General features: G+C 41.4%; 1 protein-coding gene across 2 annotated transcripts in view; it reads right to left on the bottom strand.

The window, feature by feature from the left end:
• Window positions 1-26,136, bottom strand: part of ITGBL1 (integrin subunit beta like 1) — a 215,140-nt gene extending 189,004 nt beyond the window's left edge. For both annotated transcript variants that reach the window (XM_042930028.1, XM_042930031.1), the window contains exons 1-2: window positions 26,035-26,136; window positions 24,661-24,878 (exon numbers count right to left, since the gene is read on the bottom strand). In XM_042930028.1, the coding sequence (XP_042785962.1) occupies window positions 24,661-24,878; window positions 26,035-26,132 (316 nt within the window). In that variant the 5' untranslated portion in view covers window positions 26,133-26,136. The remainder of the gene's footprint in view (window positions 1-24,660; window positions 24,879-26,034) is intronic.
• Between the last annotated feature and the right edge of the window lie 517 nt (window positions 26,137-26,653).

The raw sequence follows: 26,653 nt of genomic DNA, 5'->3' as shown, positions 1-26,653 counted from the left end.
TTGAGAGCCGAGCTCTGAAGAATTTTCTACATTCTCTTGGTGGTCACTTTTTAACCTATCAACGGCTAAGGCTGGTGATTTAATCCTAGTGTTTTAGATAATGGATTTCCCAGAAGCACAGGAAGGGGAAGTAAAAGACAATCTCATCCTTTCAAGCTCTGATGAATTCTGGGAAAAGAAAGGCAAAGAAAAGGGAGACCAGAGAAGGGAAGATAGAGGAAGTAGAACCACAGAGCGAATCCTGAGCACCCTTCTCAGGATGTTGTTCCACATAAACCTGCCAGTCTCCTCTTAGACTCAGCAGACACTGCCAAAGGAAACCTGAGCAAGAAAATTAGTATCCACTGTAAATTACAAAGAGGCCCTAAAAACTGCAATAAAGTGTGTCAGCTCCATCAAGTCAAGTGGATTTCTAGACTTTCTAAGCAACTCCATTTATTCCATTCCCCTTTGCTCCAAAAATAGCAAAATCACCTCCTAAATGAATAACTGCTAGGCATGACCACAAATATAGTCATGCACTTGAAGCAGCTGAACTTCAAAAAGAAGGCACTGTATACATTCCAGATTCCTCTATAAGAAAACCATTCATTCAGGTGACTCAGAATTTGTCATCTTATAAATCAGTGTAAAACAAAGTGAAATATTAAAACGCATCAAAGGCATGTGTGGCCTAAGAAAATGGCAATGGACAATGGGGGGAAGTTAGAATGAGTGTCCAGACAGGACCCCCTACTAGTTTGTCTAAGGTTAAGATCCCTTCAAATGCAACGATCTGAACAAAACTTCACAGCTTATAATCTACTTATATAAAACTCCTCATGATGAAAAAGCAAAAACAAAACAAAGAGTGAGTCAATTGGATGCTCTCAGCTTTATAAGGTAAGTAGTTGTTGTGACAAGGAAGGTAAAATGGTCTAAGAAGACGAGAGATGATGCTCAACTTGGCCCCAAAGACCTCCACCATCCTGCTCTCCTGGAAGAGGAGAAGGCTGTGAAGGAGCCCAATGCATTTTACTTACATTGTTTCATTAGAGACAGAGAATCAGACAGAGATTTATTAACGGCAAAATGCAAACACATTTAACTCACAGCGATTTACATAGTTGGAAGTTGAAGATATATGAGTGCATACAAATGAGCAAGAAAAATCATTAGAACTTTAGAAAAAATCATTCCTACAGACTTTTCAGCCCCAAACCAAGAAAGATCCTACACGTGCGATATGCTACTATACCACATACGAACAATGGAGTCAGTATGAAAAGAAACTAGAAAGGTCTTTACTAAATGTCAATAAATGTCTTTGGCTTTTGGGCAACGCTGATGCTGGGAACACTAGGGGATTCCGGCTTATCAACACAAGAACATGTTATTCGATGATGATTTCTCTGATGACCAAGAAACGCTGCTCCCTTTCTCTGTAAATCTGTCAGACTAAAATCTGAAGCAAGAAGATAATACAGAGCCAGAGCTACGGCATTTGACTTGCCCTACAGTTCTAGGTTCTTCGTGTTTTGTCAACGCATTTGTTTGTAGGGGAGACTCTTCTCTGCACTCATTTGCAAGTTCCTACCCCTCTAAAGCTATCACACCCCAGAGATACAAATCCTTCTCATTCTTCAAGATCTACCCAAATGGTACTCTTGCACGATAATCCCAGGCAGAATCAATACATGAACAGCAAATTCCTCACACCTCTATTTACAGCATCATTTTAATCCATCTTGGTTTCACCGGCTTTAGGGTTGGACTGTTGCCTCTTGCTTAAGAGGACTCTGTGCCTAAAAGCAGCTCCTTAAGTGTGTCTTAGTCAGCTTGGGCTGGTATACCAAAATATGATAGCCTGGGCAGCTTAAACAAAAGAAATTTATTTCCCACAGTTCAGAGGCTGGCAAGTCCAAGATCAAGGATTTGGCAGCTTTGGCTTTTAGGGAAGGGCCTCTTCCTGGCTTGGAAATAACTCACTTCTCACCATATCCTCAGATGGTAGAGAAAGAGAGCTCTGGCATCTCTTCCCCTTCTTACAAGAACACCAATGCCATCATGGGGGATCCCCCCTCATCACCTACTCACCTTCCAAAGGCCTCACCTCCTAATACCATCATACAGGGGGTTAGGGTTTCAACATGAATTTCAAACTTTCAAGCCATAACAGAAAGCTAACTAAATTGAATGAGACACAGTTACCTCATTAAATGCTGGTATCACCTTAAATAAGGGCTTGAGACAAAAATCAAAAATGAAAACATTGGTTTTTCACCTGTTCTAAAAGCTAGCAATCCATACACCAAGATCTTTAGTCTACCTCTCACTGGTTTCTCTTTCTTCACCAGAGTCAGACAAACTGAATGTTATTTTATCAGTGTGCATCAGTATTTCAGTGTTCTTTCATGCCACTGACCTCAGTCCCGGCAGTACAGTCAGGCTTTCTTCCTTTAGTGTGAAAAAATAAAACAAAACTTCACCAGCTCCCTCGGTTCAAATTGGATCTTACCAGGGGCGCCTGGGTGGCTCAATCGGTTGAGTGTTTGACCCTTGATTTCAGCTCAGGTCATGATCTCGAGGTCATGAGGTCGAGGCCCGCATCGGACTCTGTGCTGACAATGCAGAACATGCATGTGATTCTCTGCCTCCTTCTCTCTCTGCCCCTCCCTCCCTCACGATCTCTTTCTCTTTCACTCTCAAAAATAAATAAATAAACATTTAAAAAATGGATCTTACCAAATACCACTCAAAAGCATAGTCCTCTAACATTATTTGCATTCACACCTTTCAGAAAACTAATCTTCCTGCTACGGGATGTAGACTTGCATTTATAAACAATTATTCTGCACTTTGTCATTCAAGTGTATTACATTTAAAATATTATCCAATATTTGTCAATCCCTGTGATAGGTGAGCTTACATTATTTCACTGAATCTTTCTAAGGACACTGTGAGATGGTTTCCATTCTTCCCAAGAGAAATAGGCTTACAAGAGGTAAAAGGTAAAAGAACCCCTCAGTGTCGCCCAGCCAATCCAAGATCGATAAGATTCTATGTACCCAGTATTCTTCTAACCCTGAAGCCCATAAATATTCAACGACACCATCTGGGTTTTCCAAGTCACACACCAAAACATCGAAAGGGGACTGAAATATACTGAGCACCTCTTATATGCCATGTGTTAATAGATGAGGAACAGTTCCATAAAAATTTAATGGGTGGAAGTTGGGGAGGGAGAAACCCTGTCATTTCAAAGCTGTACACAGTTTATGTCAAAAAGAAGTAGAATTTGATCCCTTTTTTGGAACATGATTTTTGTTTGTTTGTGTTAGTGACATTAATTATTGCCAAAAATCCTGTAAGGAATACTGTTATTGCTCTTGTCAGGACACAAGAATGCTTCTCTCACAAGGTTGACTCAGAGTTTCATGAACAGTATATAGGATGCCCAGCATGATGTCTGGGCACACGGTATATGCTCAGTGAATAGCACTTTCAATTAAAACGTCCTATTCTTGAGGCGCCTGGGTGGCTCAGGTGGCTGAGCATTCAACTTCAGCTCAGGTCAGGATCTCATAGTTTGTGAGTTCCAGCCCCCTCTGGGCTCGCTGCTGTCAGTTAGGAGCCCGATTCCAATCCTTTGTCCCCCCCTCTCTCTCTGCCTCTCCCCTGCTCATACTCCTCTCAAAAAAAAAAAAAATTTTTTTTTTTTCAAAAATGCCCTATGGCGCCTGGGTGGCTCAGTTGGTTAAGTGTTGACTCCTGCTTTCGGCTCAGATCATGATCTCACGGTTTGTGGGTTCAAGCCCCACACTAGACTTTGTGGCTGAGCCTGCTTGGAATTCTCTCTTTCTTCCTCTCTCTGCCCTTGCCCCACTCATGCTGTCTCCGTCTCTCTCAGAATAAATAAATAAATTTTAAAAATTTTAGTAAAAAAAAAGTCCTACTCAGCGTGTCTGGGTGGCTCAGTTGGTTAAGTGTCTGACTTCAGCTCAGGTCATGATCTCGCAATTCGTGAGTTCAAGCCCCGTGTCAGGCTCTGGGCTAACAGCTCAGAGCCTGGACCCTGCTTTAGATTCTGTGTCTCCCTCTCTCTCTGCTCCTCCCCCACACATGCTCACTTGCACACTCTCTCTCTCTCTCAAAAATAAATAAACATTTAAAAAAATTTCCTACTCTTCTAAAGACAAGGACAGCCATGGGGCAGGTTCAGAAACTTTTACATCCTGACACAGTTCTTACAAGGTAGAGGTAAGAGTCAACTTAAGTCTTCCTGGTTACAAAGCCTATAACCTGGAATCTTCGGTGTCAGTTCCTGAAGGCATCTCAATTTTACAATGGACATGGGAAAACTAAGCAGGTATAAGTCCTTAACCCACTTAAAGTAAAGGGATGAACTCTGAAATTCCATCTGCTCTTTTAAATTAAGATATAGAGTCTGTTGAGTATATATCAGACTAAAACCTATACTCCTTTTAAAATTACCAAAAAAAAAAAAAAAAAAAGAGAGAGAGAGAGAGAGCAGATTGCTCTGAAAAGACCATGCCTTGTAATACAGAAAGCTACTGCTTGTTTGACTTCAGCCTCATTTGGAATTATACACTCCCCTGAGTGCCAAAAGCAAGGCTGGCTCCCAGGTCTGACAGACCTGGCTTGTGTCACCCAAACATCCTTTGGAAAATATCAGTATCTCCATTTACTGGGGACCCCCACCAATTTCCTCCTCGGTGAACCCTCTCCTATCCCAGCCAAACCCAAGAGGTCTATTGTCACCACCTCCTTGGCCTCCAGCTTTCTGCGTGGCTGTATGCGGCCCCTCCTACGTCAGCTGCACACACACCATAAACCGAGCTGACCACTCCTCTTTCTTCCCAGGCACCATTTGAGTTAGGGAGGTTAACCCTTCTTTCCAAACGGAATGAACTGGAAGGAAATAAAACGTATAAGCTGAGGTTGGAAGTATTTCTAAAAGTTCCCCACATTCACTTCCTTGAAAACTATACACATCCCATACTTTAGGCCAGTGCTTTGCCGCTACATCTGAGCATGACCGTTACTTGGAACACTGGCTAGACAGACACATTTACGAAATGCACTTCTCCAGAAGAAGGATTTAGGAACCGACAACAGAAAAACACCACAGTGAATACTTAGGGTCACCCAAGCTTGGAAAACACAACTGAAATCATTTAACTATACATCAAGTATATTTTTAAGGGAATTTCTTGCCAACATAATGATAATTGCCAACTTTATTTTCCCTGTCAACATGTCAACAATTGCAACCGTATTTTTAAATCCTTCTAGTTTCCTTTTTTAGTGAGGTTGGTGCAAACCACCAATACGGGACTTCTATTTTAACAAAAGGGTTGGTAATGTGGCAGGTTTGGTATTATTTTAGGTCACAGTATAAGGACAAGCTGTTATCAACAGGCTCCATATAATTTCCTGTGCTCCTCAAACGTCTCCCAGCAACTGACCTGACATGGCTCAAAATTAGCTTGAGCAATCTGACAGGATCACAACACCTGCCCTCGAGCTATAACTACACATTTCTCTTTTGAAATTTAATGTGTTCAGGTAAACCTGCACATTTTTGTCTATTAAAGATATAGTCGATACAGTCACAAAAAAATAAGATGGGTTACCAAAATCACTGGGAGTACCTTGAAGCAAGAAATATTATGAAAAGATATTATAAAGAGTATTTTCTTGTAAAATATTGACCTTAAGAATGCATTTAGGTAGTTCTTTATGTATTTTTATATAGTCTTCCCCTTTTGGTTGATGCAATTTAGAAAGCATTAAAAAAAACTAAAAAGCTGACCATTTTTTGTGTAAAATTCACCAAAATAAGATGTGAATACTGGCTGTGTGTGTATGTCCCTTACAGTGTTACACATGCACTGATTAAATAAATGAACAGTAATATAGCCATAGAGAACAGCAATCAGCATGAATGATTACGATTATGATATTAAACATGATATTTAAATAGCTTATGAAGTTTTAAAGCTGCAAGGGGTCTAGATTTTTAAAATATTAAAACCCATGTTGCCGATCTATATACTATTTACCATTTTCTCTCATTTCTCACATAGTCTTTATCATCCCAGTCACCTCATCTCCTGCTTTTCTCTAATGTCTCGTCCCTTTTTTTCTGGTATTCTCTGTAGTCAAATGCTTACCCCTCTGACTATCTCTTTTAAAGAGATCTGAATAAAATAAAAATATACCATATATATTGATCCATGTAGTTACTATCCAGATTTCTATCTGGTATTAAAGACTCAGTTCAAGATGAAACCATTTCTCTTGTCTACTGGACAAGGTGTTGTGATGATGGGTAGTTAAAGCTGTCACTGGCCACAATGTGGAGTCTGGAAATGGGTCCCAGGGGAGGCAAAGCCCACAGGTAGATCCTGGTGGTATCCTTCGAGAGTTTCTGATTCAGTAAACTGTAGGGGAGGGGGACTCAGAATTCACATTTCTAAAAAGTACCTAGTTGATGCTGTTCTCAAGAACACACCTTAAGAAACACTGTCCTAAGTATTTCATTTAAGTGAGCTGATAAATTGTAATTTTAAAAATTAAGTTTATTTATTTATTTTGAAAGAGAAGAGACAGCACAAGCAGGAGAGGGGCAGAAAGAGAGATGGAGACCGAGAATTCCAAGAAGGCTCTGCACTGTCAGCAGGGAGCCTAATGCAGGACTTGAACTCACAAAACTCACGACCTGAGCTGAAACCAAGAATCGGACGCTTAACCACCTGAGCCACCTAGATACCCCTGTAATTTTTTTCTTATGCATGTTTGGGTTGGGTTTTCAATTACTTGGACCCCAAAAAGATGTCCTACCTGAAATATCTATGAGTATATGGACGACAGCTGGCCCCCAAATAAGCCTGAATTATTCCATGTTGGAGTTCATACATGAAAAGCATATGAAGGAAACTCACGAGGCAATTATTACACAGAATAACATACATTTCATAGTATATTTAAGGGTTTTACCTACTTCAGTTAAATTTCAGCATCTTGTAATCAAATACTAGAGGTACACACACAAAAAATTAATACTTAGACTTCTTTTCTGTATAACAGAACGTTTCTGATATTTTCACACGGAATTTCATTTCGATGGACTGAAATTGAAGCTATTTTTACATAATGAATGTAATTACCAACACAGATCTTGTTTTACTTTGGATATAGTAAAAAACACTATACTTAAGAGTCGCAACTAGTGTTTAACATACAACCTATAGTTTCATTTCTCCTTCATCTTTGGCAATTCTAATGAGAAATAGTTATCTATATGTAAAGAGTCAAAGTGCCCCAGACACCCAAAATAAAAATACGTGTTTAAGTAACTAGAAACTTATAGGGGCGCCTGGGTGGCTCAGTCCAGTTAAGCATCCAACTTTGGCTCAGGTCATGATCTTGTGGTTCGTGAGTTCAAGCCCAGCATTGGGCTCTGTGCTGACAGCTCAGAGCCTGGAGTCTGCTTCGGATCTGTGTCTCCCTCTCTCCCTGCCCCTCCCCTGCTTGTGCACTATCTCCATCTCTCAAAAATTAATAAACGTTAAAAAAATTTTTTAGAAACTTATCTGGATGTGACATTTTGTGCAGGAGTCACTGAATTTTTAGTCTTCTCGGTTCTGCTACCCATTCATTATGGGATGAACTGCAGTCTTTGGGAGCCAATGTGTCCCTTGGCCACCACTCACCACCCTCAGATGGCTGTTTTAGGAACAATGGATCCTGCTCCCTTTGCCCTCAAAACCATTATCTTCTCAACTTCCTGTTTACGGCCCCAAAGTCGCCCCTTCTACCCTCCCAGGTGGCATATAGGTAAGGTATCTAACCAGCAAGGAGGAAGAAGTACCACTGCTTAGCACCAAAGCCAGGCAGTCGTTCCCTAGTTGGCAGAGACTTAACCCTTTAATTTCCAATTATGAAGAGGCCAAGTGTCCCTGGAGGTTCCAGGACTTGGAGTATCTAAAAACCAGTGTGACCACAACAATTTATATTTAGCAAATAAGTCTGGCCCCTACCTCCCCAGCCCCATCCTTGATTCCTGCCAATTCCATCATGCATATAACAATGTACCCAGCATCCTCCTTTCCCTTTTCTTTCTACGGCCACCACCACACTCAGAATAGTCTTAGTTTTCACTATTGGCTGTTAAAATGGCTTTCTCATTGTTCTGTCCATTTAAAGGCTTTTCTCTTTCCATTTATCCCAAGATCTATGTCCCGAAATTTCTATCTGGAGAAGCCAATTCTCTGCTCACCATTGCCTGCCAAGGGCTGTCCACAGTCCTTTTTCCTTTCTTTTTGGTATTGAAAGGCTGCCTATGAGCTGCTCGCAGTTCTCTGCAGAATTCTCCCTGAGAACCCCTCGGAAAGCACCCACTGACCTCAGTCCCATCTCCAGATTTTGCTTATTTCCTCCCTCCGGCTAGAACCCAGTTCCTTTCAAACCCACTAGTTAATCTCTTACTTATTTTCAAAACAGCTCAAACTCCTCCTATGCAAGGCACTTTGCAATTAATACTGCATTGTCCTATATTTCAAACCTACCACTACATTTCCTAAGAAAAAAGAATCGTATCATTTTATTTATTTTTGAGAGAGAGAGAGAGAGAGACAGAGCGAGCATGTGAGTGGGGGAGGGGCAAGGAGAGAGAGAGACTCTTAAGCAGGCTCCACACTCAGCACGGAGCCTGAGACTGGGCTGGATCTCAGGATCCTGGGATCACGACCGGAGCCAAAGTCAGGAGTCAGACACTCAACCAACTGAGCCATTGAGGCTGCCCCAAGACTCATATCTTTTAATCTTTATAGCCCCATACAGCTACCAAGGTAGAGTCTAATTCATAGTAGTTGCTTTAAAAAATATCTGGCAGTTATATACATACAACACCAATATGTATTTCTTCTGTTTTATATCTATCTTTATATAAATTCTTGGATCTTTATATATGATAAAGCAGTCCATTTTCAGAGTTTCAACTCTTAAAGATAGTGATTAACTTATATGGGCACAGTTTTTCATAATTACACACATATTTTTCTCAAAAATATTTGTACTCATATGGACTTCCAATAAAACTGTAAGTAATTTGAGTTTCAAAATCAAGGTTTATGGAAAATTAGTCCCTAAGGGACCTACGGCTCCTCATTAGAAATAAGAAATACGTTCTCTATTAAGTTAATGACCTACCTAACAGTGTTGCAGTTTACAACGTCTGCCTGACCAGTCAATGGTTGTGGGACAGCTCACACAATTTAAAACTGTTTAGGTTCTTGAGTCTTTTTTTTTTTTTCTTTAATGTTCATTTATTTTTGAGAAAGAGACAGAGCATGAGCGGAGGAAGGGCAGAGAGAGAGAGGGAGACACAGAATCCGAAGCAGGCTCCAGGCTCTAAGCTGCAGCACAGAGGCCAACGCAGGGCCCGAACCCACAAACTGGGAGATCATGACCTGAGCCGAAGCCAGACGCCCAACTGACGGAGCCACCCAGGTACCCCAGTTCTTGAGTCTTAAATAAATTGAATTCTGCTGTTGTTTAAAATCTGAAAATGAGAAATCTGAATACTACCAAATATGTTGACTGATTCCATTGCCTTTTTGAAGTTCTCAGAAGATAAAAAAAAAATTCCAAAAATAGCTAATTCAAGTCACCTAACACATTATCCTACATAAAATATTCTTTTGAGGTGGAAAATGTGTGAAAATTAAAACGTGTAATTTAGCAAAAAGTAGATCAATGGCGTACTAAATGTGCACATGAAAACAGACAACCATTGAATCTGCCTCATGACATATGTCTGGTTTTCATCAAACCACCGTATTTTATAGCATTTGGAGCACGCATTTCTGCAAAGACCCATTGAAACATGTCAGAAAAATGACAGACTGGGTATATTTAAGTACAGTGGAGAGAAACACTTCCCCTTTGACTCACAGGACATTAAGTCTATATTTAGAGAACTCATTTTTATGAGATTGGGATGAATTCCCTCATCAAATACTAGCTTCTGTATATATTTTTGCTCTTCTCTTTTTAATTTTCTTACCCCTTCATAAAAATCAATATAATTTACTGTATAATTAATATGGTTACATTTAAAGCTGAAACATATTTACCTCCAAATTAAATTTAAATATCAGATATTTATAATCACATCAATCAACTAATTTCACTGAGGAGCCACGATATTGGAATACCTATGTTAAATCTTGTGGCTGATAGAATAATTGCTGTCAACAGCTTGGCTCTCTCCTGCCATGTCACATTGCCATGTGGAGGAGAAAGCAGAGCACAGATATGGGGCTTGACCATGTGACTCCTTTTGCCCAACAGTACGTGGACACGATGGGCAGGTGACTCAAAGCGTTAAAGACCACTGAGCATTTCCTCTTACCCTCTAGCCCTCCTGTGACCCACCATGACAAAAGCACACCCTGACAGGGAGCTCAGCCCGCTCTCCGGAATCCAGTCCGGCCCAGCTGAGTCGTGGCTGAACTACACACCCAAGAGTGGGAAATAGATTTGTTTTTGGTGGTTTTTGGTAAGCCACTGAATTTTGGGGTAGTTTGTAATGCAGCAATTCTTTTGTTTTTAATGTTTATTTACTTATTTTGAGAGAGAGAGAGAGAGTCAGACAGACAGCAGGAGCAGGGGAGGGGCAGAGAGAGAGGGAGGGAGAGAGAGAATCCCAAGCAGGCTCCATGCTGTCAGTGCAGAGCCCAATGTAGGGCCCGAACTCACAAACCGTGAGATCATGACCTGAGCCAAGGTCAAGAGCCCGATGCTTAACCAACTGAGCCACGCACCCCTGCAGCAATTCTTGAAGCAATAGCAATAAAGTCCTAAGAGAGAATGTTAGGGAACATTTACTCCTGCCCTGGAAATTGCAGAAAAGGAATTTAAACATTCTTGGGCATCTGTTACCTGGTGGCATTATGCAAAACAGGGTAAGTCAACACAAGAGTGACTGCACAGCTTTTGGTGTCAGATGAAATATGATCTTAAACATTCCATTTAATCTTTCTCAGGCCCAGCTCTTTCTCTTTAGAATGGCAAGATGACCCACCCAGTAGGTTTACTGTGAGAATTTAACACAAGAGGCATAGAGCAAATCCTAAATAAATATTAACTGTATCATCATTACCTTATTTCAATTCCATAATAACACTGTAAGATACATTATTATAATTAAACAGATGTTTTTTAAAGTATATCCCATACAGAGGTGCCTGGGTGGCTTGGTTGGTTGAGCATCTGACTCTTGATTTCAGCTCAGGTCATGCATGACCTCACGGGTTCATGAGATCAAGCCCTGCATCCGGCTCTGTGCTGATAGCATGGAGCCTGCTTGGGACTCTCCTTCCCTCCCTGTCTCTCCCCCTCTAGAGTGTATCCCATAAAACGCTGCCCTTTTTGAAAGGAATTGTTTCCTATACTGTCGCTATTTCCTGCAAATAATCCCGCACACATCACTCACCACATGTTCTTCTATCTCATGCTAGGCACTCTCCCCAGGTTGACTAGTTCTCTTCCATGTAGAGGGCAGCAGAGGCTGTTGTGGTTTTTGATGTGACTATTATGATTCTGATATGGCTTTTGATATCTATTTTGTGGGCAAATTTCAAGATGTGCACAGATATTCTTTTATTGTATTCTCATAGGCTGTGTGCCGACAGTTGGGAATTTAACAAATGCCAAGTCTACTTTATAGAATGTTAATGTCTGTAGTAGAATGCCATGCAGGTATGCCATTGAGCACTCATTAACTATTAAATTATGAGAATTCTAAAAATTCTCAGAAAGTAAAGCTTTCAAGGCAGGCTGAAGGCAATAGGCCTTCTTTCTGCAGTGGTCAACTGCCCGACATGAAAATCTTTCCACCCCTTTCCTGAACCAGCAGTCACTGGATTTCAGCACCTGCTGCTTTCTGATGGTTCCAATCTCCCACCCTCCCATGTTCTGTCCTCTGCTAGTCACCTCTTTGGAGGTGTTTAATAAATGCTTGTTGAATTTAACCTAACTGAAGCTGAGAGAAAGCAAGTGACTCAAGCAAGGTCACATAGGAAGTAACCAGAGTGGAAAACGAACTGTTTGTTTTGCTTTTTAATTCCAATTCGCAGGCACTCTCCAGAGCAGTGTGCCTCTACATTTCCATCCTATCCAAACCTGCTCCCTTAGCTTTCCCAAAGGAAAGATTACTAACTTCACGAGAGACTATATTAACAACAGATTAGTGCACTGCCACTCCTAACTCTTAAAATTCTACACCTGGCATATTAGCAGGGATGAAATATAGAAGGATTAGAATTTCAAAAATCCTAGGCAGCTTGAGGAGTGACATACCCACCTCCAAAGAGTAAAGTACACCCTCATGATGACCCAGTCAAAATTGTTCACTTTTCTATAGACACTTATATTCTCTCACTGTGCATTTCTGCTGATTCCCATTGCTTTGTTCTCAAAAAGGCTATACATATATTAAAAATGGCATGTATTTTAATTTCTGGATTTCACATTATGAATAATTTTATAAGAGCAAAAGATTCTCTCGAATGTGATTTATTCTTCTTAGTCAAAATAAAACTAGTTAATGTCCTTGAAAGTAACAAATATATATTCAACTCTCCTACCTATGTTTTCTTTCATTCTTATAGACCCTGAAAATCAAAGGTTATAGAAAAGTTTCTCTCGTTCCTGATTCTGGAGAACTTTATTTTGATAAGAGTCGGTGCTAAACGCAATCTCTCTGAGAATATCAATTACAGCTGAGAGAAATGCTCTTTGTTGGTATGACATTTAGTCCCAATGCTTTCTGCTACCGAGACTTCTTTTGATACTAAATGAATAAGGTGTTCTTCTGCCCAGTATTGGAGCTTTTACACCTGCTACCTCTGGCATAAGGCAGAAATGAGAATGAAAATCTGCTTTTCCAAGAAAAAAAATCAACAGAAGATATATTTTTGAATACAAAAATTAGGTCCTTCAAAATTATTTTATTTCAGGACTCCAAGTTCATGAAAATATTTACCCTAAATATGTGGTTTCAGAACAACTGTAGTATGTTCAAGAAGAAGCCACCTATGGATTTGGGGGGCAAATTTTTTCTTAGGGTTCCTTAATATGATAGCAGGAAAACAACAATTTTGACTACCTCTTAAAAGTTATATGAGAATTGAATGAGAGTTCAAATGTATGAAAATATTTTCCAGCAAAGCATACTCAAATAGAAATAGATATTTTCCCATTACTCCTTTGTATTACTAACACAGCATTAATTTTAAGGCTCAAATCCATCCAAGCAGGCAATTGAAGTCTATCCAGGACACAGCTAGAAATCAAATATTTTTCTTCTTAAAACAAATGAATTATTTCATGTCAGGACGACTCTTGGAGCTTATATAACTAATGATGTTGACCAAGAAAGAAAAAAAAAAGTCCATAACTTGCCTTTTGTATTTTGGAGAGGAAAAGGCATAAGTGGCCAAGTCATTTTGTTTAGAAAAATAACTAGTTTCGTCTAAGTATTTTGCACAGCAGAAAATGATAGCTTTCAAAGAGCAGTAATGGCCAATTAGGAAATACATTTACCATGTTTTGATTTTCTGATTTTGCCTCCTTACTCTCTCCCATTGACTAAATCATGAATTTGCCGTTAAGGCCCTGCCATAGGAGAAGTTTCTAAGCAATACCAAAACTCATCGACCTCTTTAAAAAACAACAACAACAACAACAACTTTTTTTGGCCTGCCTTCCTCAGAAAGTATCCAGATAAAATAGTAAAACAGAAAACTAGAGTGGGCTACTATTCACTTGGAATAATTTGATGCTTGAACTAGTGACTATATACAATTAGGAGGCTAGGGCTCTTGGCAGAGAAACTTGTCTTCCGGCATAAGTCAGCAGTGAGGTGACTCAAGGTCAAGCCAATGAGCATCCTTCTAAAGGTCTTATTTTTCTTTTCCCTTTATAAAGCTATCATTCTTCCACCCAGCCTTAAGTAAGATGATTTAGAGTAGACAGAAGAATGAGTTTTATTACAAAATATAGTTTCTTATTTGCCAGGAAATGTGATCCTTGAAAAGACAAAGCACTCTTTTCCAAAGAAAATGAGATTTGCAACCACCTTGCGGCTCTCTGTCTTTACCAATTTAAGAGTTAATGGAAAATAGCTTGAGAATGTACCCATGCAGGGGGCCTAAAAATGCCCTGGTAAATCCCCCTGGTACTCTCGGTCACTGCTGTATGATATTTCTCCCCTTCAGATATGTCTCTTGACCTTGAATCCCACACCAGGCTTGGAATTTAAATTTCCCTCAGGACAAAGGTTTCGGATCTCCTAGATCCACCTGATTTGAAGTTCCCCTCCGCCAAGATCAGCAATGTGTGAAGACACTTCCATTAACAGTTCTCTTGGCTGATCACTCCCTCACATGTGCCTTGGGACTCAGTCATTTGGTGGAAATGTCTGTGTGTACATGCAAGAATAAGGGAGCTAGGGAGATGTGCACACGTATGTGTACATACATCAACAAATAAAACATCAACAAATAAAACATCCTCCTACATCAATGAATAAAACAATAACAAAAACTAGAAGCAACCAGAATTTTCACTAATAGGCAAATTGTTTATTAATAAAGCAATATATCCCTACCATAGGATATTATACACCTATTAAAATTCTTTTTTTTTTTAATTTGAGAGAGAGGCGGGGGGAAGAGGGGCAGAGAGGGAGGGAGAGAGAGAGAATCCCAAGCAAGTTCCATGCTCAACACAGAGTCCAACATGGGGCTTGATCCCACAAACCATGAGATTATGACCTGTGCTGAAATCAAGAGTCAGACGCTTAACCCACAGAGCCACCCAGGCACGCCAGGCACTCCAATTCTCCACCACATATATTATTAAGCTAGAATCAGAGCTGTGATATATTCTTAAGGAGAAAAAAACAAGAGAGAGGGAGAGAAACAGGGCTGTGAGTGTGTATGCACATTTATAACATGGGTGTGTATACAAGCATGGGAAAACAGGGAAGTATATGCCCCAAATTTAATATTGATTAATGCCAGAGGTTATGCCGAAGAACAGACTAAAGAGGAGTCACAGCACACACATATTTAGCTTACCTGACATCAATCGTATGTGTTTCAGTGTTGAGGTAAATACTTAGTAAAGGAAAGTGAAATCATAACTTAAATAGTGTAGAGATTCTGTTATTCCATCCAGTGAGTGGAGGTCCTAAGTGGGGACAAGAGGGGAGTGTGAAAGAGATGGTGTTTCCCTGGGCTGATGTCCTTGGTATATGTCTCTACTATGAGCATCCCACCCAGCTGAGGGTCCCCAAATGAACAATCCAGCTAATACTCCTCTGATACCCAGCCAAAAACCAAAAATGGAGTAAACACAGAAACAGCCATGGAGTAAACACTCATTTACTAGTGTTTACTGTGCTAGACTGAGAGACGGTGTAATCAACTCAAACACAGGGCCTTCCTTGGAGATTTGTCAGGGGAATGTTTAAACTTCAACTGTCTGATTTTGTGCTGATGTAGAATCTGTTCTCTGAATAAAATTCAACCCCACTGCACTGATTTTTATCCACGCATTTATGTATTGTTTGACTTTTTGTAGCAGACATGTGTTGTGTTTTAATCAATTTTAAATACAGAGATAACTAAATAGATGGGAAACTTAAAAAACATTTAAATACATAAACAATGCTTGTATTCTCTCCGGTAATTTAATTTCTGGCAACCAGATTTTGAAAAATTACATCTTTGCATAGAAATAATAACCCCATAAAAATAGCTAGGCAAAAAAAGCAGTATATGTTGAATATATAAACAGGTACAGGGAATATACATTCATAACCGGCCACTCGATTACTAGCAAATACACTTAAAGCAAAGACATACTCCCTTTTGCCTTAGCATAATCTCCTTAGAGATTCTAGGTTTAATAATGATAATAATAGCTCCCATTTAGAATGACAATTACATCGGCTGTTTTATTAGATGCTTCATGTGTATTTTCTCACTTAAATTTTGCAATAACTCTCCACAGAGTATTAACGATATCCCATTTCAGAGATGAGCAAACTGAGTCTTACAGAATTCACCCAAACTTCTGGAATCCACACAGCAGGTAAACTGGGGTAGAACCCAGCCCTACCATTGTCACCAGTGCAAGTTCTCAACCCCTATACAAATGCCCCCATGGCCCTGTTTTAACAGACTTGAGCTTTTTGAATAAAACCACTGCTTCTGATAGGATTATATTTTTTAGCTGCCAGAAAACCCCAAAATGACAGGGGCTGAAACAAAATTAATTATTTTTATGTCTAAAACACAGTGCAGAGGCAGGCAGTTCAGGACTAGTGTGGCAGCTCCACATTGTCCCCAAAAGTCAGGACTCCTGTCTTGGGGGTGAGCCATCTTTATAGGTGGCCGCCATATTCATCTCTCAATGCAAGGGGGCCCCTGCAACTAGGTGCATTCGAGGCAGGAAGGAGGGTATATGAGCAAAACAAACACCTCCCTGCAAGTTGGCTGCCTTTGGGAGCCCCCACCACGTCTCTGTTTACATCTCTTCGACCAGAATTCCATCACAGGTCCACACTTAGCTTTCAGAAAGGGGATTCGTTGAAAAAGTGGGAGTTTTAAGAACCAGAGTGATTACTATTGAATCTTAAGTTATTTATGTTCCTCAGATTCAACAAGCCCATCTCCAGTGTCTCCAGAACATTCAGCGATGTTCACTAAGTACTCAAAAACTTTCTGAAAGTAAGTTGTTTTGACTTTGTTTTGTATTGTGTTGCTTCTCCCATTTTTGTAAGATAAAGGAATGGGTTCTGGGTTCAACCCACCTGAGATCAATGCTTCAGAGGAGATGAAGGAATGGCCAGGAAACTCAGAAATCCCAGTGGAGGTGAGGGTCAGAAGCAGCAATACACTGAGTGTAAACTCTGCAAATTTGCAGAAATCTTAGGGTTTCCAGTAAAGAAAATGACAAAAAAAATAAAAATTCTAGATTCAAAGACTAACCACACACTATTTAGGGCATGGCTCTAGAACCATAAATCAGGGTGAAGACTGCAGGGGCAGGAAAGTTCCAGAACCATAAATCAGGGTGAAGTTTGCAGGGACAGGAACACAAAAGTCAACCTCCTGGGCCAAAGATAGAAACCAGGGTCAAAAACTTAGACATCCAGTGAGCTGGAATGTTAACCCAGTAAGTCTCAGGCTGGAGACGGCCAGGGCTGAGTGCTCAACCTAGCCTGGACACGATGGAGAAGGCACACTGACTGAGCTGAGATAGTTCCAAAAACTCACTGACAGTCAAAGGAGGAAAGGTGAACATAGACTTAAATCCAGAAGAAGATACAACATGGGAGGAAAATCACTTCTTTGGGAGTCAATATCGTTTGACTGAGTATCAAGCGAGGGTAGAAGAGGGACATCTGACATAAGTAAGCATCCTAACTCCATTGACTCACTAATCACTCCTGCATTTAGCTAGGTAAATAATATTATTATCCCCCATTGATAATATTATTGTCCCCGTTTCTAAATAAGGAAACAGAAGTTGCAAACGTTTAAGTAACTTGCCCACAGTTGGCAAGTGATAATGTCAGGCATCGAATGTAGGTAATTGCTGGGCTATAAGTCACTTTTTATGATCTGGACCAGAAGCCTGATGTTTCTTATCAGCAGTGGTGTGGGAAAAACTGGGGCCAGGGAAATTAAATCATGAAGATAAGCACTGAAAGGAAGGAAAAGATGCAGCACTGGCATCCTAGATGCAGCACAAGAACAGCCAAGTACTAATGGAGTTGGAACTTCTCTCTCTTGCCATCCACACATTACAGCATTCCTCCTCGTGCACGTCCCAGGACCCCCAGAGATGCTCACATCCTTGTTCCTGGAACCCATCAATAGCTTACGTGGCAAAAGGGATCTTGCCAATGTGATTAAAATTATGGATCTTGAGGATGTGACAATGGAAGAAACTCAGAAAGACGACATCACAAGAAGGATCTGACACCTCGTTGCTGGTTCTGAGATGTAGAAGTGTACATGCAAAGACCCAAGAGAGGCCTCTAGGAGCTCAGGAAGACCCCCAGCTGACAGCCAGCAAAGAAATGCGAACTCAGTCCTACAACCACATAAAACTAAACTCTTTCAGTGTCAAATGACCAAGAAATGGATTCTTTCTAAGAGTCTCCAGAGGGTAAAAGACTTGCCACCAGCTTAGCCCTGGAGACCCTGTGGGACTTCTGACATACAAAACTATAAGAAAATACATGTGTGTCGTTTAAGCCACAAGGTTTGTGGTAATTTGTTATAAGGGCAACAGAAAATGAATACAATGGCAGGAGATGGAATTGAGGAAAATGTCTTACTTCATAACTGCTCATAATTCTTAGGACAGAGAACACTATCCAATATCTCTGCTGCTATGGAATTAATCACGTGCCTCCAAACCTTGAGCATCAGGAATCACAAGGTCAGATTCGACAATCTATGTCTGAGTCCCAGAGAGCTGAGAAGCTTTGGGGGTTAAGATATTAAGAGACATGGGCTGTCCATTTTAGCATCATGTCTCAAAGTATAGGGGAGGCTTCTGAGAACCCTATGAAGGAGGTTTTTTTACTTTGAAAATTTAAATTTTGTAATATAAATAAACTCACTCCCGTATGTCCCCTTCTCTTTCTGGGGAAATTCTACTTGAAAAATAACCATGGAACTTCTCACATTGACACTACTTGATCTAAACACCATCATGTCATAAATACACTCTTCTAGATTAGCAAGGTGTGGGGATGACCTGGTCCCACGACAAGGTATTTCAGTCTCTATCATTGAATTGCAGAGTACTCTACAAATAAAGCAGTACAGATGGGAGAAAGTGAAGATGAAAATCTTTCATTTTTATGTGTCCCTTGAGGCAAGACAGGATGTACTTATCCAACATGGATGAACCTAAGAGAGTAGAACTAAAAAAAACCAAGAGGCTTGCATGAAGTGAGTGAGCTAGTGGTGGGGAACTCCTGAATGTGTTCTCCAAAACTAAGGACATGTTAAGACCATGATGAAAACACAAGTAAGGAGGTGATGTGGAAAGTGGGGTCTGTCTGTTCAACACAATCGTTTACTCAATGGGGTAGTAAAGAAGAGGCAATGGTCTTACATGCTTGGTGCCCCATGCGGGGGCACAGAGGGAATATAAAGAAGCAACCATGATGGCAAATACCAAGGTGGAGAGGCTGGACACAGTCAAAGGAGTGGGCAAGGAAGACAGAATGTGGTTTGAAGAAAGGAAGAGAAGGTGGAAAATGGAAAATGACTAAGAAAGGAAAAACCAAAGAGTGATTCCACAAAATAGGCTTGGAGGGAATTACACAACTATCCAAGAAAAACACAACTGTGAGGAAAAGCAGATCAAAGAGTCCTAAGACTGACTCTAAAGAGCCAGGAAGTCCAGTTCTCATGAATAATCATATACAATTCTCACACTATTTGGGCACTTGGGTGGCTCAGTCGGTTAAGTGTCTGACTCGTGATTTCGGCTCAGGTTATGATCTCACAGCTCATGAGTTCGAGCCCCAGACAGTGCAAAGCCTGCTTGAGATGCTTGTTCTCTCTTTCTGTCTCTCTCCCAAAATAAATAAATCAACTAAAAAAAAAAAAACCTCATACTATTTATTTAGCAGTGTAAAAGAAATATCTGCAAGAAAAAAAATGCTACTATTTATATAATAGGGGTATTTCCATGTATTTTAATTACTTTTATATTCAGTTTATATACATGAATCAATGTTTATAAGAATGTTTTATACATAGTATGAATTAGTGTATAAATGCATAATTATGTGGGTATTAAATATATTTATACATAAATATAAAAATTATTCTGAATAATACAATGCAGGATGCAAGGTTCTTTATATCCATAAAGATGTTCCAAAAAAAGAATCTAAGTTTCAGAGAAATCAGATGGCTGGCTCAACGTGAAGGATACAAACAATTTAACCCAAGTTAACAGTTCAGACATGATCCATCTAGTCCTAGATCCACCACCAATAAAGTCCAAATTCATTCAGCTAGCTATAATTCCTCATTTTTACAGCAATTTCAGATTTCAAAGAAGTGTTTTTTCTCTAATAAAGATTTTTAGCCATTGATTAGGAGTCATCTGGTTCTTTTTCCTGACCCTCATTCCACCAGTTCTATCACACTTCCAGTCACTGATTTATCATTTTACTCACCCGTGGGTACTAAAGCTTGTTGACTGTACCTTCAATAGTCTTTAAAATTCATCATAGTTTTGGGGCGTCTGGGTGGCTCAGTCAGTGAAGCATTCGACTTCGGCTTAGATCATGATCTCGCGGTTTGTGAGTTCAAGCCCCGCGTCGGGCTCTGTGCTGACAGTTCAGAGCCTGGAGCCTGCTTCAGATTCTGTGTCTCCCTCTCTCTTTGCCCCTCCCCTGCTCACTCTCTGTCTCTCTCTGTCTTTCAATAATAAATAAAGGTTTAAAAAATTTTTAATTTAATAAGAAAAAATTTTTTAAAAATCGTTATAGTTCTTATTCTCACTCCCTTGGGCTACAGTTTAAATAGCATCTAAATGGAGTTCCTCCCCATCAAGTGTCTACCCTAACTTGCCATGCCCTCAGACAGCCTGTTAATTTTCATGGGTCAGAGTACTAACCATTGCTCCCATGTTCAAACCACATCATGGCTCCTATATGCAGCTTAATTAAGCACAGACTTCACATTCAGGTTCAGAGCTCTCAAAAAGTATGTCCTACTGTAACTCAAAATATCTTCCAGTAGTTTCCCCACAGCCCTAAGATCCAGCCAAAGCCAAACCTAGATACCTCACTAGTTCCCAAGCACACCCACATGCTTTTATGCCTCTAAACCACTGCTTGAATTTTTCTTCCCTGAGAATTCCAATAGTCCACCTTTTGGACTAAAAACCTCCCTGTACACACAAAGATTTATGTCAAAAGCTACCTCTTTCTCAAGTGTTTTAACCACAATATTTAATTCCTGTCTGAATAGAACTCTCACAGAAATTTATAGAAAGTATATTCTGCATTGCATTACACGTATTTGGTATTTCTTTTCATCTCCCTATTCAATGGAAAGTTGTCATATTTTCCACATCTTTTTTTTTTTTTTTGCTACGATGAATAACACTGTTCTAAGCATTTGTGTCAACTTTTTTTTTAATGTTTATTTATTTTTGAGAGACACAATGTGAGCGGGGGAGGGGCAGAGAGAGAGAGGGAGACACAGAATCCGAAGCAGCTCCAGCTCTGAGCTGTCAGCACAGAGCCCAATGCACGGCTTGAACTCACAGACTGCGAGATCATGACTTGAGCCAAAGTCAGACGCTTAACCAACTGAGCCCCTCTTTTCAACATCTTTATACCCCCTTCAACAGTAGACGATCTAGTAAATATACAACTTCATAAGTATTTGCTAAATTCAATTCAATTAGTTCTTCCCAGTTACTAAAACTGAAACTCATTTAAGTGATACATTTCAAAAATGATTCGAATAGATTAAAAAAAACCAACAACAATATTTTAGGTCTGTCTGGGTGGCTCAGTTGGTTAAGCTTCCAACTCCTGATTTGGGCACAGGTCATGATCTCATAGTTCCTGAGACTGAGCTCCATACAGACAGCACAGAGCCTGCTTGGGATTCTCCCTTTCCCTCTCTCTCTGCCCCTCCCCTGCTTGCGCTCGCTCTCTCTCTCTCTCTCAAAATAAATAAACTTTAAAAAAACAGTATTTTATTTAAGTGTAATCATACTTGTTCAGGGGATTATTCAGAGATGCTCTCAAATACTAGCTGAAAGTTTGTTTTTATAAAATCAAACATTTTACTCTTCTCAAAGAAATAGCCCACCCAAATTAGTTTACTTCTCATTTGACTGTGACACACACAGGAACAACTTCTGAGCCAGATCTTTACACTACAGAAGTCCAAGGAAGATTCATGGGCCACGAACAAGTGGAAACTGGAAGAAATAAACCACTTATGACAGTATACACAAAATCACTTTCAAGCAGGCTCAAACTAAAATAAGTATCTTTCTTATGATTCACAGTATAAAAATCCCAAAGGACTTAACTTTCAAAGGGCATGGTGTATCTAATACAGCTGCTCTGAGGCTTGGCCAAAATAGCTATCCTTGCTCGACCTTTTGAGCTTTGGATCAATAACAGGCCCAGGCTACATGACAAAAACCAAACTGCTCTCACTGCATCAAATGTCCAACAAAGACAAAGCCAGGCTATCTAGCTACCCATCTACCTATGCATCTATCTATCCATACGAGTTCACATTTTGTGTGTCACTGTAATAATATTACGTTATAAGCATCCACACACATTTATATGTACTGAGCACTTTGTGCAAAACACTATTCTAAGTATTTTACATGTGTTAATGCTCACAACAATCCTGTAAAATAGGTAATGTTATCACTCTCATTTTGCAGATGAAGAAATCAAAGCTCAGAAAGTGTAAGAAATTGCCAAAGTTCACACAGCTATTAAGTGGTGGGGCTGGGATCGGCCTCCTGAACTCTTTCCCCCAGAGCCCAGAGTATTAATGACTCGGTGATACACTACCAGGAGCAGGATTTTCTTTTCTTCAAAGGGGTTGGGGGAGGTCTCTGAAAGCTACTCTATTTCTGGAAAGCACCATAGAGGTAAAGGCCCAGGTGCACATAAAAACATAAAAGGCAACTTGCTATGTTTCTATCTTACTCGCTATAATATAGGAACTTGTTCTTGAAGACGGAATTGAAAAGCTCAATTTGAAGCACAGAACAAGGGACGCAAGCTGGTGAGCACCTCGAAGGTGCTGTGTGTAAAGATCTCATTCGCCTGGGAGATGTATTCAGAGCATTTGCGGGCACAGATTCTCACCAGGCCCAGGAGAGCAGGCCTCGATGGGCATCAGTCACAAAGGTGAGAACTGCAAATGAACACAGTTATCTCATTCAGCCTTGAAATAAAGAGAAGCATTTTGCCTCCAGGGGAACACACACGTATGCAAACAAAACCACGCATGATTCAGTGCTGTTCGTATCAGGGAGGAAAGAATGCAGTGAGATGTTGTAAGGAAACAACACATCACTTTCCACGGGAGATCAACAAGAACACTACATACCATAGCATTCCCTCTGCATAGTTTTGCAGAAAGGACCCAGATAAGCTTCTTCAATAGGGAACTTTTATCTGACGACACCTGTAACTAGTTTCACCCGTTCAAGACTGCATCTTTCTTCTTACGTTTCCAATGAAAAAATGTGTTCAGAACCCGTGATATTGAAAAGGCCTTGCCAGAGGCAATACAAGCCAGAGAAGTCAGGTAACAGTGGAATTTGGAACGAAATATTAGACAATACTTAGCTTTCATTCCAAAGGGCTGTCCTCAATAATACAGCAGCTTGTGGGACTGACAAAGTTAGAGTAACAAGCTGTGGCATTCAGTACCTTTGAAGGGCTGAGCCACAGCCTTCACAGGGTAAACAAAGCCACATAGAAGCACCTGTTCCCCTCCAAATGACTTACATGACTACTTTTCCATTGTGCGTCTTAAGTATTCTCAGTATGCACTTCTGGGCCCAGGTGCCAAGCAAAAAACCATTTTGCTATAAACTCACTCTTCATCACTGTTAGTGTTGGACTCTTCATTACATTGTGGGTAAAATACGTTGTGATTTTTTTCCCCCACAAACTTGCCAAACCCTGGTTAGAATCCATTGTGTTGTCCTTTTACTAACAGAGGAGCGTCTGTATCATTCACAGCCACCCAACAGAAGTTCTGGTCCTAAGTAACTGAATGGCCCTAAGTAAATGTGAAAGTGGTATAGGCTGGGGGGGGGGGGTTCTCTATGAAGAGATAGCTTGACCCATTCCAATATCACAACCTGAATCACTCCTTAAAAATGTACAAGAGAAATGAATTTATTTTGACTCCACTCCTTCCAAAATACCAAGCTTCACTGCAGCTGAAAAACCCAAGCGGCTAAAACAACACAAAAGCAATCGCTTCTAAGTAGATTTGGGTCTGCTTATTTTTTCCCTCATTACAGTCTTCTGATATGCACTTCCCTCTGGGAACTATACCCTAAGAGGAAGAAGGCAAATCAGAGTTCAAAGACACAACCTACCGCGGCTGGATTTTAGGAAGGTAATATTCCCCCTGCGTTTCCTTGGTAAAAATAAAATACCGGTTTATGTTCTGCAAATATGATTAACATACGCGATTGGGGTAGAGGAACCCACCAGCTTAACTCCGTTGGTGAGGAAGTTTGGAGATTTAAGTGTGTAATAAGGAACTAAAATAGAGGCAAGCTAGAGTTATAATCAACTGAGTGAATCTTACCAATATTAGTTCTACTTAAGTTTGAACCCTGAGGCGGAGTTAAGTATTGAGACACGTGATTCCAGAGTGGAGGAGCGTTAGGAGGACCCGCGCACGCGAAGTCAGTCACCTCCTGGAGAGCTGTCTTAGGGGCCCCCTCCCGCCGGCTCTCCCCGAGAAGTGGCAGAAACCCCCGCGGGGAGTGCGCCCCCGGCGCCCGCGGTGAGCCGGCCCCCCTTACCTGCGCAGGTGCTCCCGTCGTACGTCTCGCACACCCACTCGTGGCACTCGCACAGGGGCCCAAAGAACACGCCGGGCTCGCTCACGTGACAGATGCAGACCCCGCAGTCGCACCGGCCGCGGCCATGGCACAGAGCGCCCCCTGGGGGCTGCCCGGGCGCGCGGCACCGGCGCTCCGATTCGGCCCGGGACAGCCTGCACGCTGCACCCGGCCCAATTCTGCAAGGGCGACAAACCACAGCAGGGCCATGGTCAAGAGCAGACACAGCCCCTTCTGCTCTGAGCCCACGTTCCCCCCAACCACCCTTTTGGCGACGTTCAACTTCACAGAAAGGAAGTCTGAGGTTCCACATTTCTCCGGGGCCAAGCGAGCACCAGCCATGGGCCATCACAAGAGAATGACCCAAACGTTGAGGGGTAACCTGCACACCTAGGAACAAGACCACCTTCCAAGTGGACAGAGGTGGTCCAGCCCTGCCTCTTGATGGCTTGGCACAGAATCTTATATGCACATTTTGATTAAATGCAAATGAATGCAAAGTATGACATTTGGCTGACTTTTCAGTACACTTTAAAAAGTCCCATTGCTGGGACACCTGGGTGGTGCAGTGGGTTAAGTGTCAGACTTCAGCTCAGGTCATGATCTCACCGCTTGTGGGTTGGAACCCTCGCCCGGCTCTGTGCTGACAGTTCAGAGCCTGGAGCCGGCTTCAGATTCTGTGTCTCTGGCTCTCTCTGCCCCTCCCCACTTGCTCTCACTCTCTCTCTCTCTCTCTCTCTCAAAAATACATAAACATTAAAAGAAATTGTAATAAATAAATAAAAGAAAAAGTCCCATTGCTATCTGATGGCCAGGAGCAGCCTTTTATGAAAAAGAAGAGAGGGATATGTAGGAAGAGCTATAGATGTTATGATAGTGTAGGACATAATATTTTCCTAGTTGCATTAAGCAGTGCTTATAAACTTTAAAAAAGTTTAGTTATTATCATGTGCCTCAAAGACCCTTTCAAAAGGCAATACAATAATGTAATGCAGACCCTGTGAAATAATTCTGCCTTATAGGCTATGAGCACACACAGGTAGGTACACAGGATTTCCTCAATCTCACGGCAGAAGTTCCTCCTGCTATGTACTAAACTAGGAGGAGATTATACATCTATATTTATTCACTGTATTTTTCCGAAGGAAAAGTAAAAGGACAGACGCGAAGCAACACACAGTGCAGACATATAAGGAATAAGAACAGGTTGGAAAGAGTTTACCCTGTGGCCAACTTTCTAACTGCTCTTGGCTTTGGGCAGCCATCCTGCAAACTCGAAGCCCTGCCACACAAAGCAAGGCAGGTCGGTCTCAAAGAACAACAAACCAAACTTACCTCAGAGATGGCGAGAAGCTCTGAGGAACAGCTGACAGCCCCGCGAAGAGAAGGGAGGAGGCCAGCAGCAAGAAGTTCCTGATGGCTGCAGGACGCATGCTGAGCTCCGGGGCTGTGCAGGCGAGCTGCGCTCCTGCAGGGTGGGGCTCCCGGTGTGTGGGGGGCTGGCGGGGGGGGGGGGCGCTCGGGGCGGGGGGCGGGGGGTGGGGAGAGGTGCCACCGGCGCAGACCGTCCCGCAGACGGACACACAGACACGAGACAACACCAGGACGCGCGGGTCGGGCCTCTACCAGGAGGGGCGAGTGCCTTGATGAGCTGCCTGCCTGTGAGGATTTGGGCAGCGGCACCGCTCTGGGCGGGGTGCTGGTACCAAACCCCTCAAGTGCGGAGTCTAGGCAGAGGAGTAATTAGAAACAGTTGTACAAGCAGATGGTTTATTTTGACATTAAAAAAAAAAAAACCGTCCTGTTCACAGATTTAGGAAAATCATTTCTTTCTTCAGTGCAGGCCCCAGAGATGCGAAGTATTTGGGCTGGTTGATATTCAAGGGACAGATAAAATAGTCCCTTAGATGTGAAAGGGGGGAAGGGGAGGGCTAGTGACGTCAGCGTGAGCACT

The sequence above is a fragment of the Panthera leo genome, chromosome A1 (genome assembly GCF_018350215.1).
Source record: "Panthera leo isolate Ple1 chromosome A1, P.leo_Ple1_pat1.1, whole genome shotgun sequence".
Lineage (NCBI taxonomy): Eukaryota > Metazoa > Chordata > Mammalia > Carnivora > Felidae > Panthera > Panthera leo.
This window is presented reverse-complemented; position numbering and strand designations above follow the sequence as displayed.